Source organism: Ovis canadensis, chromosome 4 (genome assembly GCF_042477335.2).
Source record: "Ovis canadensis isolate MfBH-ARS-UI-01 breed Bighorn chromosome 4, ARS-UI_OviCan_v2, whole genome shotgun sequence".
NCBI lineage: Eukaryota > Metazoa > Chordata > Mammalia > Artiodactyla > Bovidae > Ovis > Ovis canadensis.
This window is the reverse complement of record NC_091248.1, coordinates 61,275,536-61,296,137: the sequence shown is the minus strand read 5'-3', so window position 1 is coordinate 61,296,137 and position 20,602 is coordinate 61,275,536. Positions and strand designations below refer to the sequence as shown.

The 20,602-nt window shown below is 37.6% G+C and overlaps 1 protein-coding gene across 12 annotated transcripts in view; it reads left to right on the top strand.

The window, feature by feature from the left end:
* SRPK2 (SRSF protein kinase 2) overlaps window positions 1-20,602 on the top strand; it is a 244,384-nt gene that overhangs the window by 82,640 nt on the left and 141,142 nt on the right. For 3 of the 12 annotated variants that reach the window (XM_069587881.1, XM_069587877.1, XM_069587883.1), the window contains exon 3: window positions 17,767-17,830. The exons of 6 other annotated variants lie outside the window; for them this stretch is intronic. In XM_069587881.1, the coding sequence (XP_069443982.1) occupies window positions 17,767-17,830 (64 nt within the window). Of the gene's footprint in view, window positions 1-17,339; window positions 18,425-20,602 lie in introns of those variants that run through there. 3 more of the 12 variants (XM_069587888.1, XM_069587887.1, XM_069587882.1) reach the window with 2 other exon arrangements.

The following is a 20,602-nucleotide window of genomic DNA, read 5'->3' as shown; positions in this document are numbered from 1 at the left end:
AAGCAAGAATATTGGTGAGTTGGACATTTCCTTCTGCAGAGGTTGAACCCGTGCCTTCTGCATTAGCAGGCAGTTTCTTTAGCACTGATCCACCTGAGAAGCCCGAATGAAAGTTTAGGAAACAATAAAATAGGCACCTGGATACCCACGCCCTAACTCAAGAAATAGAATGCTGTCAGTCCAAGTCCTTGCCGCCATTTTTGTAGTCTCAGTCCATATTTCAGAGTTAGACTTTAGAAGAAAGTTGGTTATTTTAGACAAGTTAAAATACATTGGTCAGTATATTTCATCAGACATTGAGGAACTATTTGTTATTAAAGTGGTTAACTATGTGTCTGGAAGGAGGTTATTTGTTTATTTTCAAAAGGCAAGAGTAGAATTTCCTAAAGCTCTGTTCTGAAGCCATTTCACACTTTCTCTTCTTGCTGTGGTTCTTTTGTGGAAAGGGCTTTTTGCTCTGTAGTCGCACTGGCACTGACGCTAGCTTCGTGAGCATATGCCTGCCTTCCTTCAGTGGTCTAACAAAAGCATCTAATAATTCAGATGGCTCTACTTAAAAATATTTTTTTAAAATCTTAAACTATCATCTATGGGATTCTTTTTTTCTGCAGCAGTAGCATATCTTTCGTAAACACGGTTTATTCATTAGTTGAGACTCGTTCATTTTGGGATTGCTAAATTAATACCTATGTTTTTAGATAGGTTGTGTTTTTAGTTCATCACTTTATTTCAGTAATTTTATTTTAAGAGATTGTTCATGATAAAATTAGAAGGAACAGACTGAATTTAGTTTTAAAAACTAGTTTTAAATGGTCAAGTTTGTACAACCTCCATGAGACTTCCCTTTCTTATGATATAGCAGTATCAGAATAATTCAGCTGTTCTTTTTTCCCCTTTAGTATAACACTCTCAAAGTTCCAACAGAACATTTCTTTGACCTTGATTAAACTGTGAATTTTATTTAAAAGTGAAAATTGGCATTTTGGAGGCTATTTATAATGGTGTGATGGCAGTCTTTTTGCAAACTGTCCATTTGAAAGCTGTGTAACTACAAAAGAGATTTATTTGATACTTTAAATTGCATATCCTTTGGTAATGCTTAACATTATTTAAGAAAATTATTTTTAATTACACAAGTAATACCTATAAAAAATCCAAGTTCAGATAATCCCCCCTGACTGCCATTCCTCATTCCCTGTCCCATCTCCTGAAGTGAGGAAGCACTTCTAATCATTTTGAGATCAATATTCTCCCCAGCTTTATATATATATACATATATGTGTGTATATATATGCATATATGCACCTGAGAACATAACACATCTGTAATAAAAGAAGTATATTGTGTGTATTCTGCAAGTTGTGGTTTTCTTTTAGTTTTGGAGAGCGTTCAGTACATGCAGATCTACCATGAGGCTTTATGTTGTGAATGTGCCATATAGTTCTTTTAACAGTTGGGTTGTCCCCATTACTTTCTGTTGAACACAGCTACATGTTGAGTGTCTGTTTCTGTGTGGTTCTCCTAGGACACATGTGAATCCTTTTCTAGCTTAGATTTGGAGCAAGTGGAATTGCTGGATTATAACTATCTAGTATTCCCTACATGAAAGTTAATAAATAGAATATTTTTTGGCATGATTGAGTGTTAATTGTGCTCCTGGAATGAATTGTGTATTTGTAATATTGGCATTTTAGTTAGATAGGGAGGATAAGGTCCAAGTATAAAACTAGTGATTCTCAACACTGGCTATGCATTAGAATTGCCTCTGTACTTTTTAGGCATCGTCACCCCAAGAGAATGATTTAGTAGGTCTTCAGAGCAGTACAAATAGCTCCTTGGCATGAAGAGGAAAGTTAAATACAAGACACACATCTGAGACTTTTCTTAGAAAGCCCCTTACCTGGCCCCAATCTAGTACCTAAGTTACACCTAAGATGCAGTAGAATATAGTAGAAAAAATTTCATTTTCTTTAGACACTTATTATAAGTTAAGAACTCTTTCTTTCTCTGGATACTTAACATAGTGTATTAGTGTAGTAAATGATTACTTTAATATTGATAGGAAGAAAAAGACCATTTTTTAGAGGGGAGAGGAATAGCAAGATTATAAACACGAAATCTGAATAGGACTGAAGTTGTAGGATTGTACAGTTTTCATAAACGTTATTAATAAAAATGAATCTTTAAGCTTAATTTTTTTCTTTCCTCTTTATTTTTTTAAATTATGAAAATATTTACAGGGCACTTTGAAAATACAGAACAAAGTGACATATAGTTCCACTATATATTGGAATTTTTTTAAGTAGGTAAATTTTATAGTAGTAGTAGATAATAAAGTTTTTAGTTGAAGTTTTAATATCAAATTCTCAAAAATTAACAGAATGAATATACATAAAAATAGAAGGTTCTAGTAGACCTGAAAAGCCCCATGAATCAATTCAACATAATTAAGATTTATACAATTTTCACACAAAAATAGAATACAAATTCTCTTCAAAGTCCCACGGACTATAAACTGGGAGACTCTGAAACATATCTAGGGACGTAAAACAAGGTGCAAAATTTCATGGCTTTTAAGGCATTGAAATCATACAGTCTATTCTTTTATCACTGTGAAATTGTTAGAAATCAATATCAAAAGATATTTAAAAATAACCCACATATTTTCAAGTGCAATGTGACATCTACCAAGAGAGATCTTTGAGTTAACCATTGAAAGCCTCATGATTAGCTTTTTAATATGGTTGAGGGCCCAGACCCTATGCATAGACCACCTTGGTTTGTATTTTCTGACTAGTTCACCTACCAGCTCTGTGAACTGTGGTGAGTTACTTAGCCTTTCTATACCTCAAGTTTCCCTTTTTGTAAAATGGGATACTGATAATATTTATTTTACAGATATTATAAAGAGAATTATTATATACCTTAAAGCAAGCAGAAGAGTGCCTGATGCATTGCAGTTGGTATGAAATGTTGACTGTTATTATTGTTGTCGTTTTTCATTACAAATACAATTAATACTAAAGTTTCAGTCTTCAGGCACTAATGTTCTAAGTGACCAGAGACCAACAGCTGAATACACAGCTGAAGATGATGTGGATGAAGCTCTTGTACTCTGGTGGATTGATTCAAAGTCACTTTGATAGGACAAAGCTAAGATTCTTTGTGTGTCTTTGATAGGTTTAAGGCCCTGTCTGTTGCTTCTCGCATGTTAAATGGAGAACTAGTTCAGGTTTCCTGTTCACATAATTGGTAGGAAATCCCACAGACAGCAAGACAAGAATAGAGTCTGTTTCACTGAAGTGTTTGTGGTACTTCCTAACATTTTGTAAACCAGTGGAGCTTGGAAATACACTTACTCTTGCTAACTTCTGTAAAGATTTTTATAGAACTAAAGGACGACTTACACTTGAGGTGAGAATTTTAGGATTAACAAACAAGAGGAGTGATAATTGGCAATGCTCCTTAGGGGGCACTGTGTGGGCATTCAGACACAAAATGAATTGTGGAGAATTGGCAAGTCTTACAAGTACCTCCATGAAGTTTGATATTTTTTCCTTAGCATGACATAGATTTTAAAAGCTTGTATTTTAAACTTGTTTACCTGTTGGATGTCTTATTTTGGTTTTGGCTGTGTGGTTCTATATTGATCCTACATTTAGCCAGGACTTATTTGTATGGCGTGGAAGATGCTCCCGGAACAGTCCACTGCCAGTATCCCTGGCTGCTTTCCTTACCAGTACGTACTTTACTCTTGCCAGGCACCAAAACAGTTTAGATGGCTAGTGTAATAGGGTCCTCTGTAGCTTTGTTTGTGCCATTTTCCTGCTCGGCGTGGACTTCTCTTCCCCTGGCAGAGTTCTCGTGACCCCCATAGCCAAGCCCAGCTGCCTTCTCTGACTGCTTGCTTTCCTCAGACACACTGCTTGTTTCCTGCGTGCAGGCTCGCTGCACACCTGTGCAAGTAGGCTTTTGGCACTAGACCTCTGGGTTGTCATCCTGGCTCAGCCACACACTGGCTCTGAGGTCTTTTTTTTGTTGTTGTTAAATTGAGATATTATTTACTCCAAGTCACCTGTCTAATCATTTAAAAGTGTACAACTCAAGGGCATTTATCATATTTATAATGTTGTAAAACATCTCCATTACCTACTTTCAGAACATTTTCATCCCCCTAGAAAGGAACCACTGTGTGTTAGCAGATACTCCCTATTTTCCCACCCCTCAGCCCCTAGAGTTTTCCCTCTGTAAATTTCCCTGTTCTGGGTCTTTCATGTAAATGTAATCATATGTGTTTTGTGTCTGACTTGTTTCACTCTCTGTGATGTTTTCAAGATTCATCCATGAGGTAGCACGTGTCAGTACTTCGTTCCCTTTATGTATGGATATACCACATTTTTTTATCCATTCGTCAATTAAAGGATGTATGGGTTGTTTGCACTTTTTGGCTATTATGCATAACACTATTAAGAATATTTGTGTACAAGTGTTCTATGAACATGTTTCCTCTTGGGTTTATATGAAGGAGTGGAATTTTTGAGTCATATGGTAACTCTGTTTAACTTTTTGAAGACCAAATTGTTTTCCAAAGCAAAAGTACCATTTTACAGTCTTACCAATAACACATGAAAACTCTAAGTTCTCCATATCCTCGCTAACACTTGTTATTGTCTTTATGATTATAGCCATCCTGGTGGTGATAAAGTGGTATTTCGTTGTTGCTTTGGTTTGCATTTCCCTAATGACAGATAATGATGAACATCTTTTCATGTGCTTATTAGCCATTTGTATTTCCTCTTTCAAGAAATGTCTATTTAAATTCTTGGCTCAATTTTAAATTGGGTTGTTAGAGTTTTAATTGCTGAGTTGTAAGAGTTGTTTGCATAGTCTGGATGCTAATCCCTTATTAGATACATGAGTTTTCAACATTTACTCTCATACTGTGAAGAATTTGCTTCTCAATAGCGAAGTCAGCTGGGCCTTAGGAAGCATCACTGTGAACAAAGCTCTAGTGGAGGTGATGAAATTCCATTTGAGCTATTTCAAATCCTAAAAGATGATGCTGTTAAAGTGCTGCATGCAATATGCCAACAAATTTGGAAAATTCAGCAGTGGCCACAGGACTGGAAAAGGTCAGTTTTCATTTCAATCCCAAAGAAAGGCAGTGCCAAAGAATGTTCAAACTACTGCACAATTGCACTCATTTCACACACTAGCAAAGCAGTGCTCAAAATTCTCCAAGCTAGGCTTCAACAGTATGTGAACTGAGAACTTTCAGATGTTCAAGCTGGATTTAGATAAGGCAGAGGAACCAGAAATCAAATTGCCAACATATGCTGGATCATAGGAAAAGCAAGAGAATTCCAGAAAAACATCTACTTCTGCTTTATTGACTACGCCAAAGCCTTTGATTGTGTGGTGGTTTAGTCGCTAAGTTTGTCTGACTCTTGCGATCCCGTGGACTAGCCTGTCAGGCTCCTTTGTCCATAGGATTCTCCAGGCAAGAATACTGGAGTGGGTTGCCATTTCCTTCTCCAGGGGATCTTTCTGACCCAGGAATCGAACCCGGGTCTCCTGCATTGCAGGCAAATGATTTACCAACTGGATCACAGCTCTTCAGGAGATGGGAATTCCAGGCCACCTTATCTGCCTCCTAAGAAATCTGTATGCAGGTCAAGAAGCAACAGTTAGAACTGGACATGGGACAACGGACTGGTTCCCAATAGGAAAAGGAGTACGTCAAGGCTGTATATTGTCACCCTGCTTATTTAACTTATATGCAGAGTACATCATGAGAAATGCTGGACTGAAAGAAACACAAGCTGGAATCAAGATTGCCGGGAGAAATAACCAATAACCTCAGATACACAGATGACTCCACCTTTGTGGCAGAAAGAGAAGAGGAACTAAAGACCCTCTTGATGAAGGTGGAAGAGGAGAGGGAAAAAGCTGGCTTAAAACTCGACGTTCAAAAACTAAGATCATGGCAAATGGTCTCATCGCATCATAGCAGATGGTCCTATAGCTTCATGGCAAATAGACCCATAGCTTCATGGCAAATAGATGGGGAAACAATAGAAACAGTGAGCTCCAGAATAACTGCAAATGGTAACTATGGCCATGAAATTAAATGAAATTAAAATTTAAGACGCTTGCTCCTTGGAAGAAAAGCTATGACCAACCTAGACAGCATACTAAAAAGCAGAGATGTTACTTTGCCGACAAAGGTCCATCTTGTCAAAGCTATGGTTTTTGCAGTAGTCATGTATGGATATTAGAGTTGGATCATAAAGAAAGCTGAGCGCCGAAGAATTGGTGCTTTCTAACTGTGGTGTTGGAAAAGCCTCTTGAGAGTCCCTTGAACTGCAAGGAGATCAAACTAGTCAATTCTAAAGGAAATAATCCCTGAATATTCATTGGAAGGATTGATGCTGAAGCCCCAATACTTTGGCCACCTGATGTGAAGAACTGACTCTTTGCAAAAGACCCTGATGCTGGAAAAGATTGAAGGCAGGAGGAGAAGGGGATGACAAAGGATGAGATGTTTGGATGGCATCACTGGCTCAATGGACATGAGTTTGAGCAAGCTCCAGGAGTTGATGGACACGGAAGCCTGGTGTGCTGCAGTCCATGGGGTCGCAAAGAGCTGGGCATGACTGAGCAACTGAACTGATGACTCTCATTCTGTATATTACCCTTTTGTTTTCTCAATAGTATGTTTTGATGCACAAAAATTTTTAATTCTTATGTTCAATTCATCTATTTACTCTTCTGGGTTTTGTGTGTGTGTGTGTGTGTGTGTGTGCGCTTTTGGTATCATATTTAAGAAACTCAGGGCTAACCCCAAATCATCAAGGTTTACATCTATATTTTCTTTTAAAAGTTTTATAGTTTAAGCCTTTATATTTTGATCTTTGATCCAGTTTGGATTACTATTTTGTTTATGGTGTGAGGCAGGAGTCGAGCTTTATTGTTTTACATGTGGACATTCAGTTTTCCAGCACCATTTTTAGAAGACTGTTCTTTCCCCCATTGAATGGCTTTGGCACTCTTGTCAGAAGTCACTTGACTATAATGTGAGGGTTTATTTCTGGACTCTTAATTCTTTGGCATTGATCTGTATGTCTGTCTTTATGCCAGGTCCCCACTGTTTTGATTACAGTAGCTTTGTAGTAAGTTTTGAAATCTATATGTGAGCCTTCCTACTTTGTTCAGTTTTTTTAAAGATTGTTGTAGTTATTCAGGGTCCCTTGCATTCCCATAGAATTTTAGGGTCAGCTTGTCCATTTCTCCAAAAAAAGCAGTTGCAATTTTGGTAGGGATTGTATGGATCTTTAAATCAGTATAAGGAACATTGACACTGTAACAGTAGTAGGTCTTCCATTCCATGAACGCAGGATGCCTTCCCATTTATTTGGGTCTTCAATGTTTTCCAACAATGTTTTGTAGTTTTCAGTGTATAAGTCTCTCACCTTAGTTAATTTTTATCCCCTAAATATTTAATTCTATCTCTGGCATCTTGAGCAAACTTCTGAAACTTTCAAATCTTCAGTTTTCATGCATATAAAATGAAAATATTGAGTACTACATCTGCATTTATTGTAAGAATTAAATGAGATAATTCACATAAGAGGCATAAATAAACCAGATTGTTCAAGCTAAATGTTAAGTATTGTGAACTCCGAGAGGAGGAATTTATGTTACATATTTTTGTGTTATATTTTTTCTTCCCCTTGCTTAGGTAGCCAATCACTAACTGTTGTTACTTGAAGGAATGTAGAAGGGTGAGAAACTTGGTTAGGAGTTAGGGACACTAATTCCTCCTTATACTTACATATTTTGATATGGCTTGTTTTCTCACACATTTCAATATGCCTTGCACGATAATCTTGTCACTTCTTGAGAGAGTGATTTTTTTTTTATAAGAAGTTAAGGGGACCTTGGCTTCTTTGGTGAACCCACAGTTCTTTATGTGCCAAAATTGTGAGTGAAATGAAACTGTCTTAATATAGGACATTCTAAATCATAGTTTTAGAGAACCAAGTAGTTTCAGTTGTATATTAATATCTAGTATGGAAAACTATCTTTAAGTTAGAATTATAAAAAATGAAAGTGAAAGTCGTTCAGTCATGTCCATCTCTTGTGACCCCATGGACTATACAGTCCATGGAATTCTCCAGGTCAGAATACTCCAGTGGGTAGTCATTCCCTTCTCCAGGGGATCCTCCCAACCCAGGGATCGAACCCAAGTCTCCCTCATTGCAGCAGATTCTTTGCCAGCTGAGCCACAAAGGAAGCCCGAGAATGCTGGAGTGGGTAGCCTGTCCCTTCTCCAGCGGATCTTCCCGAACCAGGAATCAAACCGGGGTTCCTGCATTGCAGGTGGATTCTTTATCAACTGACCTATCAGGGAAGCCCTAGAACTGTAAAAATACTTCCTTTTTTCTGGGTTCTATTCTGATATAATTTCTAAAATTCATATAATATACAGTTGATAATTATTTTCTAAGCATGTTATAAAATAGAGAAAACTTTAAAGCTTAGCATCATGGCGAATAGAGCACTAGATCTCATCCTGAGTGTAAACATCTCAGTTATCTAAGAACTTGTGTTACTTCTTCTGTCTCCCCAACAGAACAAGGGTAAGAGTTTAGTGGCTAGATTAATTATTAATGATACTCTGCGTGGTGAGAAACAGTGGACAGTTTTCAGGGATTAGTTTCATTCCATTTCATTGCTAATAGGGGGTGAGGCTCACAGAATTAGGAATTTATTTAAAGGTTCATGTTTTTACACTTTAATATAGTTTTGTATTTCTGAAATACCTCAACATAAAAATAACAAATCAGCAGAAAAAATTATTGTGTGATGAACGGTACTCAAAGTGTTATGATGGTCTTGACCTGGTGCAGATAGTCCTAGCATTGGTCTCTTCCCTCTGCCTTCTTGTTTGATGGCTTCCAGGGGGTAGGTGAGAATGGGAATCCAAATTTTAGAGACTGACCCACTTTTCTTGCTAGGATTTGGAAATCAGAAACAAATCTTTTCTTTTAAAGTAGTAGTTCTTTGGGGTTATACATTGTATTCAGAATAGTAATTTTAAAAGTGATGGAAGGAAAAACATTTACTTTAGTAAGGGAAGTTTCTTGAAAGTGGCAGCAGAAGTTACCTTGAAAGTTTTAAAGTAGAAACCTAACCAGCCTGAAATCACCTCCAGCCCCCTCTAATTCCTTCCCACCTCCCTGCCCCGCATATACTCCCTCCTCACCTCATTGTAGAGTTTGAAGTGAACGCATTGTTGTTGGTTGGCATTGTGCCATATTCAGGATCATAAAGTAACCTTGTTTTGGAATTACAGCAAGAGAAAATTTGACACCAGAAAAATAAGCAACAACCTAACTTTTAGGGAATAGAGTGAAATGGAGACTTCACCTTGAAAAATAAAATCAGATTTTGGAAGTACAATTATTTAATCAAAGTTCAAGTTATAGTTGAAAATATGTACTGAGTTTTAGAATGAAGACTGTGTCAAGTGTTGATTGTTTTTGGCATAAACATTTTCATTTTATGTTTAGTATATAGTTGATTCAGGGTGATTCTTCAGGGTGATTCCAAGTCCATGAAACTCAGGGCCAACTAAGGGACTTGAGCATCCATAGATTTTGTTACTAGCAGGGTGTAAGGCAGAGGAACCTGAGATCAAATTGCCAACATCCGCTGGATCATGGAAAAAGCAAGAGTTCCAGAAACACATCTATTTCTGCTTTATTGACTATGCCAAAGCCTTTGATTGTGTGGATCACAATAAACTGTGGAAAATTCTGAAAGAGATGGGAATACCAGACCACCTGACCTGCCTGTTGAGAAACCTGTATGCAGGTCAGGAAGCAACAGTTAGAACTGGACATGGAACAACAGACTGGTTCCAAATAGGAAAAGGAGTATGTCAAAGCTGTATATTGCCACCCTGTTTATTTAACTTATATACGGAGTATATCATGAGAAACGCTGGGCTGGAAGAAACACAAGCTGGAATCAAGATTGCCGGGAGAAATATCAACAATCTCAGATGGGCAGATGATGCCACCCTTATGGCAGAAAGTGAAGAAGAACTAAAGAGCCTCTGGATCAAAGTGAAAGAGGAGAGTGAAGAAGTTGGCTTAAAGCTCAACATTCAGAAAACCAAGATCATGGCATCCAGTCCCATCACTTCATGGCAAATAGATGGGGAAACAGTAGCTGACTTTATTTTTTGGGGCTCCAAAATCACTGCAGATGGTGATTGCAGCCATGAAATTAAAAGACACTTACTCCTTGGAAGGAAAGTTATGACCAACCTGCTGCTGCTGCTAAGTCACTTCAGTCGTGTCCGACTCTGTGACCCCATAGATGGCAGCCCACCAGGCTCCCCCGTCCCTGGGATTCTCCAGGCAAGAACACTGGAGTGGGTTGCCATTTCCTTCTCCAGTGCATGAAAGTGAAAAGTGAAAGTGAAGTTGCTTAGTCGTGTCCAAACCTAGACAGCATATTAAAAAGCAGAGACATTACTTTGCTGACAAAGGTCTGTCTAGTCAAGGCTATGGTTTTTCCAGTAGCCATGTATGGATATGAGAGTTGGACTATAAAGAAAGCTGAGTGCTGAAGAACTGATGCTTTTGAAATGTGGTGTTGGAGAAGGCTCTTGATAGTCCCTTAGACAGCAGGGAGATCCAACCAGTCCATCCTAAAGGAGATCAGTCTTGGGTGTTCATTGGAAGGACTGATGTTGAAGCTGAAATGCCAATACTTTGGCCACCTGATGTGAAGAGCTGACTCATTTGAAAAGACCCAGATGCTGGGAAAGATTGAGGGCAGGAAAAGAGGATGACAGAGGATGAGATGGTTGGCATCACTGACTCAATGGAAATGAGTTTGGGTAAATGCCAGGGAGTTGGTGATGGATGACTGGGTATCTTATAAGTAATAATGGAATTGTAATGTTGGATATTTTTGCAGACTATTTAAGAGTATTATTATTTTCCCCTGGTAGTCTCTCATAGTCAAATAATTATCATTCTTGAGACACTTAGCACCAATGAATCAACTTATCCTTGATTGTTCCTAACAATAACTAACCTTCTTAGCTCGCTTTATATTGTCATTTGTCAGTGGATTTGCCTGAGGTTCAAACTTTTTTTTTTTTTTTGGTATTGTCCATCAATTTTGTCTGAAATTGCATACTTTGTTGCAGATTTTCAGAAAGCAAAGTAAACACTTATCTTTTTTTAAAAAGACTTATTGGAGAAGGGAAAGGCTACCCACTCCAGTAGTCTGGCCTAGAGAATTCCATGGACTATATAGTCCATGGGGTCGCAAAGAGTCACACACTTTTTGGCTGTGGTGTGTCTTCATTGTGGTGTATTCTCATTGTTTGTTGCAGGCTTCTCATTCGGGCTTCTCTTGTTGCATAGCACAGACTCTAGGCACACAGGCGCAATAGTTGAACTGCACCAGCTCTAGTGCTTGGCTCAGTATTTCTGGTGCACATGGACTTAGTTACTCCAGGCGTATGCGATCCTTCTGGACCAGGGATTGAACTGATGTCCCTTGCATTGCAAGGCAGATTCTTAACCACTGCACCACCAGGGAAGCCCTAATGGTTATTTTTGCTTGCACAATTTTTGCTTTTTTGTGCATTCTCATCACAAAGAAGCCTGGAATAATAGGGACTCCTTTTTAGGCTAGACTGATCTTTCAGATGTTGGGCAGTTAATACTTGATGGACCTTCCTGGATGGCTCAGAGAGGTTGCTTTACTCCTGGCCCCTTTGAGAAGGGTATCTTGTGTGTCAGTCTCCTGAATTTTCAGTTGAGACCTCAGCACTTGGTCTTAGGTGGTACAGGGACTGACACTTGAGCCAGAAAAGTGTCTGCAGGCCCTCTTGTGGACTTAAACAAAAGATACTCGCTTAAGTTGGAGACACCAAGAGAAGGCTTTAAGTGTGCATCCCAAGGCAGTAGAATCTGCAAATGTGTGAAGTAAAGAGGAGAAGCAGTTAATTGGTAGTGAAGGAGAAATAGAATTTTAGAGTCAGAGGTATTGACCACCAGAGTGGGAAGCCTTAAGGTGGAAACAGTCCCTTTGAACATTTGGTACTGTAACTGGGTTTCAAGAGCTGCCCTTTTTTCTGAACAAGATTCTGAGACCTGCTGAGGCTTTTTCATCTTCTAGATTTATTCTTGCTGTATTATCCTGTCATCTGAAGTAACCTGAGCACATACCTGTTTCTTATAGCCTGAAAGTCTCCAAACTTGACAAGTGAGAGGAAATTTAGTAAATCTGTTGGAATAATACCTGTGTTAAAAGGATGAAGGCTGTAGAGTTTAGGTAGAACTGTTTGTCCAATTGCGATGTCTTATTCAATTTCCATGTCATAAGAGTAAGGGGTCCTGTCTGAGCTCATGCTGGATGTTGAGTGATCTTAAAGGACACGGTAGTGGATCATCTCCATTACAACCCCGTGTTACTCTTATGCTGCTGTTGCTCTTAAAATTCTAGGTGGATTCAGTACTGCCCTGTTTCCCTTAGGGTCTGAGTCTTTGAAGCACCTCCTTTACTGTACTTTGTTTCAGTAGTACTTATCAGTCACCAGTATTCCTTGTCAGCGATCTTAGGAATTGGTTCGTCTCTGGACTCTTAATTGTTCCATGAGTCTTCACACTCATGGTATTGAATGGAAAATGAAGTATTAGAGATAGTAGGCCATTAGCTGAAGAGTTGAACTATTCATCTTTATAAGAAGTTTGAGTATGTTTTAAAGTGTGAGTGTAATAAGAATAAACAGATCATAAAGCAGGTCTGTAAGTTGAATAGAAGAGAATGAGTGGGCAGAGTCTCAGTGAATTGATTTTTCTTCTTTGTTATATATATTTAGTCATGAATAAGAAGAGTATGATGTCACTGATCAACCGGTTTTACTCAGGAAAGTTGATTAACCGTGATGATTTTAATTTATTGGATGTATGAGAAAATTGTCTCCCCTAATGGCTCAATGGTTAAGAATTCACCTGCAGTGCAGGAGATGTAAGAGACGTGGGTAGGTTTGATCCCTGGGTGGGGAAGATCCCCTGGAGGAGGGCAAGGCAACCCATTCCAGTAGTCTTGCCTGGAGAATCCCAGGGACAGAGGATCCTGGTGGGCTACAGTCCATGGGGTGGCAGAGTCAGATATGACCAAAGTGAGTTAGCACACACACACACATGAAAAAATCACATTTAAGAAGTTGATTTAGAAGGAGGCTGGAATATTCTGCTTCGGTTGCTAGGTCCTTGGAAATTAGTGGTAGGTCTCAGAGACAGTAATCCTTTGGAGAAGATGAGGAATGTTATCGTTACCAGTTGTTTCTCTTTTCACTCCTCAGATTCTTCTTTGTGGACTTCTGTGATTCAGTAGTGTGATGATCTCTGCAGACTCTCCTAGCTCTACTAAATTCTAGTTGCTGGAATCTCAGAGTAATTTTATCTAGATATATTTATTTAAGAACTAGGAAATTAACTATATTGTAACCTTAACTTGAGTAGAACAGCTTAAGAATAGTATGAGTGTCAACAAGTAAGTGTGAATTGAAGTGAAAATTCAGGTCTTTATCTCTAAGGAAGCTGTGGTCTCATAGAGAGTGACACTATATATTTTAGTAATTCTGTAATGCAGGTACGTGTGATTTGTAGAGGGGCAGAGGAGACAAACTGTATTTTGTCTGGGAAGATGTCAGGGAAGAGGTAATGTTTGGGCTGAGATGAGAAAAGTGAGTTGGGGGGCTTTGCTGGTGGTTCAGTGTTTAAGACTGAGCTTCCACTACAGAGGGCAAAGGTTCAATCCCTGGTTGGGGAACTAAGATCTCATATCCTCTGCAGCATGGCTAAAGAAAGGAAGAGTGAGTGAGTTGGGTGTTTAACGGAGTGGATAGTGGCATTCTAGGGAGAGGAAAGTGCATAGAAGACTTGATGCTATGAGAAAACATGGTCTTTGGAGAATCACAGACTAGAGATCAATATTCTGGAACATTATATATATATATTATATATGTATATAGTATATGTAAGGAGAATGGTGGCAGTGATATTCCAGATGAAACACAGGTGCTAGTCTGGGATCCCTCAAAAGTGTCTGTCTTAGTGGGCCAATGGTGTTGCTGCTCACTGAGATAAAGACTGTGACAGGACACATTAGACTGGTTAAGTTAGATTTGTTTTGTTATTGTTGTTGCTGGCTGCACTGCATGGCTTGTGGGGTACTAGTTCGTTGACTGAATTGAGCCCAGGCCCTGGCAGTGAAAGTGCTGATTCCTAACCACTGGACCACCTGTGAATTCCCAGTGAGGTTGGTTGTAGAGATTGCATTCACAGCAAACTGGGGATCATCCATGTGAAAATGCCAAGTAGGCCTGGAAAGATACATCGTTCTAGGGTGCAGGAGAGAGTATTGGGCTAGAAATTCAGATCTGGTCATCATCAGTGCCTTGATGGTTATCCATGTCATGGATGTCAGGGGTGTAGATAGAAGAGTCAGTGAGTGGAATCACCACCATTTAAGGTCCAGGTGAAAACACGATCCAGCAAAGAACCCAGGGGAGAATCATAAGAACCCAAAAGCACTGAAAACAAAGCTTGCATTGTTCTATAATGTTGCTTAGAAATTAAAACAAAGTTATGACTTAAAAAAAATCAACTTACTTATAATTTTAAATAATTTATTCACACTTCCAGGTACTACTTGCTTAATTCTTTGTGAAATAAGCAAATGTGGGCCTTCTTTGTACTCACTGGCCTGAATATATAAATGGAGATTATGGATGGTTGAATAAATATGTATTTGCAAGGTTGTAAAACTGCTGCTTTGGAAGTACCAAGGAGGGATGGAAAAGAGAGTAATTTAAAATTGAGGGGATGGGCTGGGTGTAAGGTTTCAAAATGTGAACTTATAAAAACAGACCAGATCTCTATGTCGAAAGGAGTCGAAGATGTATGTGCAAGAATGAAATTAGAAAACATATTAGAGAAAACAGGATGACAGTTTAAAATTTTTAGTGTGAGGAAAGTTTGTGAAGAAAGAGATTGGTGGAATTAATTGCAGAAAAATAAAGTGTAGGGTCTTGGATACTGTGAAATATCCAGTATGAATATAGAAAAACAACTAATTTGGGGGACAGATCTGCAGTACATGTGAGGACGTGTCCTGTGTGTGGTCATGGTGGTAGATGACTCAGGTGATCAGGGGTTCAGGACACTTGGGGAGGCCAAAGGCCATGGGACTTAGCCAAGAGTATTTGAAATCATATTAACATGAGCATCAAAGCCCCCAGGACTGTGTTGGATATTGTGGTGGAATGAACATAGGGAGTAGTCAGACCCAAGAATGGTATTGATAAGGATTAGATAGGAGTGTTGATGGAATGTGTGGCTCTCAGTGGATACAATGTTATCATGGTATTTGTGAACATTCCGGAACCTTTCAGTCCTTCTGGAGCTATAAACAAATCTGAAGGTTTGAAGAAAATGTGAAAATCATTTTGGAAGCCTTCTCATGAATTATTTTAAACTTTTTTGATTTGTAGTTTCCAAAATCACCAGCCAGAAACTGGTTTAGAGCTTTGACTTTTCTAATATATGTGTAAGATGGGGGTGTACTTCATTAGAGTTATGCAGTTTAATCTTGGAGATTTTGAGCTTAAGTGCACAGGAAGTGTGAACCTTCTGTCTTTGTGGAATGAAAAACTGCTACAACAAAAAATGCAAGTGTCACCTCATTCCTGAAGTGGCTAGTTGGTAAACTGAGAATAATTCTCTAGATATATAGGAAGGCAGAGATATAGATTAAAATTTAATTTCCACATATAATAGTACTGCAGTGATAGATGTATATTGTGGTTGCCAATGAGAAAGAGAAGGTGAATTAAAATTATAGAAAAGCTCTTTAAAGTGGGACAGACCTAGTCTACCTCGTTATGTTATTCGGCAAATATTTACTTAGGATCCCATCCTTTTCTGGGCACTGCCTAGTAAATGGCAATAGGCAGAAACGGCTTATTACTTTGTGCTGAGCACAGCACTGTTTGCCTTTCATGAGCTTTGTCATTAAATCCTCACAATAACGCTTCACATAGAATTATTATCCCCATTTTATAGGAGAGGAGATAGAGGCTTAGAGAGTTTTAAGTAATTTCCCCAAGGTCGTATTGCTATTAAAAATGACAGAGGAGTCCGCTTTCAGATCCAAGGCTGCTTGGCGGTGGAGCCTGGAGCCTGAGTCTTAAATGTCTTTTTAAACGGGGCGTTACTGAGCGTTCACTATGGCACCAGGTGCCAGGCTCTGTAATCCACGTAAGAATCCTCAAGGTAAGTTTCGTTATCATCATCTTCAGTTTTGCTGCTGTGCTGTGTGCTCTCCCCAGCGGTAGTTTGGCTGTAGCCTGTGGTAGAGTTTATGCTCTCATCAGATATTCATGCCAGCTTTATAATGTCCATTGGATGAAGCTGTTAGCTCCAGTTTGGAAAAACTATTTTAGCAGCATTGAGAGGGTATTTTTGTACAAATCCATTGTATTTTATGCAACTATTTATTTTCCTTTTTCCTTTACATCTCATATTCCTTGTACTTCTAGAATTAAGATTCTTAAAAAGAAAAAAATCGGTTTATCCTTTACACAAATCTGAAAACTATTGAAGTCTACTTTGAAATTTCATGACTGCCTGTAGATTTCAGTGGCACTGTGTTTTATGTTTGATATGTGAATTTTTAAGATTTTGAATAGGAAAACATTTACAAATAGGAAATCAGCATTATATATATGAAATAGTCTGGGTAATAGGACCATGTCAATTTTTCTTCACATAAAATTATGTTCTTGGGTTAGTGGTTAGTATTTTAAAGGAAATGTGTTAGGTTTTCCCCGTTTTTCCTCTTTTATTTTTATCTCACTTTCCCGTTTAGTCTGTGATCTGTTTTTCCAAATCAGTATGAGCAATGATCTTTTAATTAAATAGAATTGGCGCTTACATTTCTGTTGCAGATAGCATTGTCAGTCCTCTCCTAAAAGGACAAGTATATTATCTGCTCGGTAACTGGGTGTTGCTGTTCACTTGTGCTGTACTGCAAAGGAGGAGGGGAAATTAAGGTGTAAAACAGAAGTGTTTTTCTAAAGGAGTTAGGCAGTAGGTACTAAATGTATCTTTAATTAAAAGACAATCAATAAATTTTAACAAAGATTAAAATATTTTTAATCTAAAAATTTGGGTTCTGGTTTAATATTTCATTCTTAAGTGACAAAAATGATTCACTGAGCCATATTTTTCAGGGCTGGTGAAATAGAAGTAGCCAAGGGTTGCCTGTCTGTTCATTACAGTCTGTAATTTTATTATCCCAGCTTCTCAAATTATCTAGTAAATTCAATCCAGTTGTTAGCATTTTTAGTTTGTATTTTAATTTGCCGCATTTAAAATCATCTTGGAGAGCCATGCTAGTTCTACCTTAAAAAAGAAAACACCCCTCTGCTTGGCAGAAATGGTACTTCCTGCTTTCATAAACAGTCATGTGCATAGTTTAGCAAGGCCTGATGCCTCTGGAGCTTTTTCCCTTTATAGCACCATTGAATCCCAGTCCTGACAGAAGTACTGCGAATCTTGTGGCCTCATTCTGAACAAAAGGGATTAGAGAAGAAAAATCTCTTGATATAAGGCTTGAAAGCAAGGGCAGGCAATCTTGGTTGTGAATATTTTCTGATTTTTCCAGAAATCAAGCAGAAGATTGAGCTGCTGATGTCAGTTAACTCTGAGAAGTCGTCCTCTTCAGAAAGGTACAGCTACATCCCTTGCATGAACAATTAATGGTGTAGCATTGCTAAGAAACAAATCAGGGCATATTGTTTTCTTGTCAAGTTTGCTACATAACGTATTGTACTGCATGCCGGTCATTGTGCTGTTTTAAAGATGTGTATTTGGGTAAGCTGTTCTGCTTTTACAAAAGGGGTAATTGATTTTTTTTTTTTTTTAAATAGTGAAGCCTAATCAGCTGCAGCATGCACACCATAACACAGCAGACTGCTGGCTTATGTGTGACAGCTGTTGAAGGCTTTAAAAAATAATTTACTTGGCTAGAAAATAAAAATCTTGCTTTCTTTAAGGAAATAGTGCTAGCTTTTCTTCCTATATTTTGAGGAAATTTTGCTACACAAAATTTCCAATATTATTTGTAAGGTATAGGTTAAAAATACTTAGCTTTTGGTTGTAATAAATATTTTCTTGTGTGGAAAGGGAGTGCCATTTGTAAATAGCTTAGGAATTGCAAACCCACATATTAGTCACATTCTGAAAGAGAGATACGATGCTTCTTCAAGTCTGTGCTAGGAAATGGAACAGTCACTGCATGCAGTAATGGTTCATGCCTGCAGGTAAGGACAAAATGACTCAGAAGTATTTTTAAAGCGATTATTTTATCTGTCAATCAAATGATTATACCTGTAAGGAGATATTTCCATAAAATGTCTGTTTAACTTAATGAATAGAATTAAGATACGTTTCTCTCAGGTCAGAAATGAGACTGTAGTTGCCTATTTTTATATGTAAATGTGTGTTCACTTCTGTTTACCAAAATGGTTTATACTACATGTATTTTAAATTGAAGTTCTTGGGTATACAATTGGTACTTACTTTTCTGTTGGTTACCTAATAGTTTATACTTGATGTTGATATTTTTATATTTAAGATGTGTTGATTTATCTCTTTCCTGGTTACTCTTCAGGGTTGTCTTTTTGTTCACATTTAATATTTAGGAAGATATTATGGAGAAATGATTTGCTAGTTAAAGAATGATGTAGGAAAAACACCAGAAAGAAAATAGGTGAAGAACCCAGCATGGTAAAATGAATTTAATTATAGTACACTAGTGTATGGAGGACATGATCTGATGGCAAAATGATGACATTAAATTGATTTATTAGTATAATTGGGTGAAAGGCCTCTGGCTTTAATTTAAGGAATTATAAATAAGGAAGATATTACTGCTTTCTTTAGAGGTTGAAAATAGAAAATTTTAGACACATTTGTGTTTATTTTTATGTAGCTTCTAACTTCTCGTTTATGCCTAGCTATCCCATTTTAAGCGTTCTTTTTTGCTGAGATAAAAAATAATCTTCAGCCTTGTGAATATTCTGCCAGTAAAATGGTGGTGATGGGAAGAGGAGAGGATGGTGGTGTAAATAGTGATCGGATTGGGTGCCAACTGTAATGTTAGAGTTTTGTTACTAGGAAGAGCATTCTTAATGGCATGACAACAGTAATTATGTTGGCTTTTTGAGTATCATGTTTTCTCTATTGAGAAATTGAAGGTTGAACAGAATGGATGAGTTTTACCAAGAAACAAGTTTGGAATGGGTGAGGCGTTTATGGTTAAAATATACTCTTATAAGGAAATATTCTAAAATATTTTGGTAAAGACATTTATTTATTTTACTGTCTCACCTAAGGTCTTGTGGTTAAATCTGATGAAAGGGAGGATGAATGCGGACATGATTTTAAAGTTTAGAAACCAGCCACTGTGCTTATGACAACTTTATACACATTTTTACCAGAGCTTGCTTGCTTTATTATTCTTTTGGGGATTGTTCACACATATATTTAGCAATTGTGATATGCTGACCTAATGGATATTAATGTAGTTTATGGATCAGCCAACACTTTGCCAACATAGAAGTTGTTTTACTAATGTAGGCATATTAAAAATAGAAATTACTCTTCCTCCCCCCCCCATTTAAAAAGTTATACAATGACAAATAGTCTTTTTTTTTTTTAATTTATCTGGAAGAATTTGAAAACCAAGAATCTGAAGTTTTTAAAAAATTATGGCCTAATTATACTATATTCGGCCTACAAATTTAATATAGTATCCTGTAACATTGCCACTACCCTCTACAATTCCTTGTTCTCTAATCACCCGAATTTTTAACATCTTTGACTGTTTTATTTTAAATTAGTTATTTGAAGCATGGCATGAGTCTTAAAGATATTTGGAATTTACCTCTGGTCAGTATTTCCATGTATTTATTGGTTAAAAAAAGAATGAAGAAACCTTGGTTTTCTTTAAAGAGAGTTATCTTTTGTTACAGTTGATTTTCTTTACTGTTTGCAGTGTAGCATGCTCTTTGAATGTTTGGGAGAATCAAGTGGAGGAATGATTATTTTAAGTACAAAATACAAACAGTGATGTGATGTTCCTAATAATCTTAACAGATCTCAATACACCTTGAAATTTATTTATTTATTTGTAACACCTTAAACAGAATGAGGGGGATCCATCCAATGTCATTTGGCTGGGGAGGTGTGGAGCACTTCTTTTCAGAATGGCTGACTCATAGGACAAAAGCGAGTTGGGTGACAAAAGTTACAATTTATTTTTTGGTTTTATATGTTGGAGAAAGAGAAAAAATGTTAGCTTACCTATTTTAAAATTTGAGGATGGAGAACACTATTGAATGAATAAAAAACCAAATGATCCTAATTGTTGCCAGTTAAAAGGAACACATATGTGGCAAGAGTGCCCTTCCCCAGATTTTAGGAATAAACCTTACACT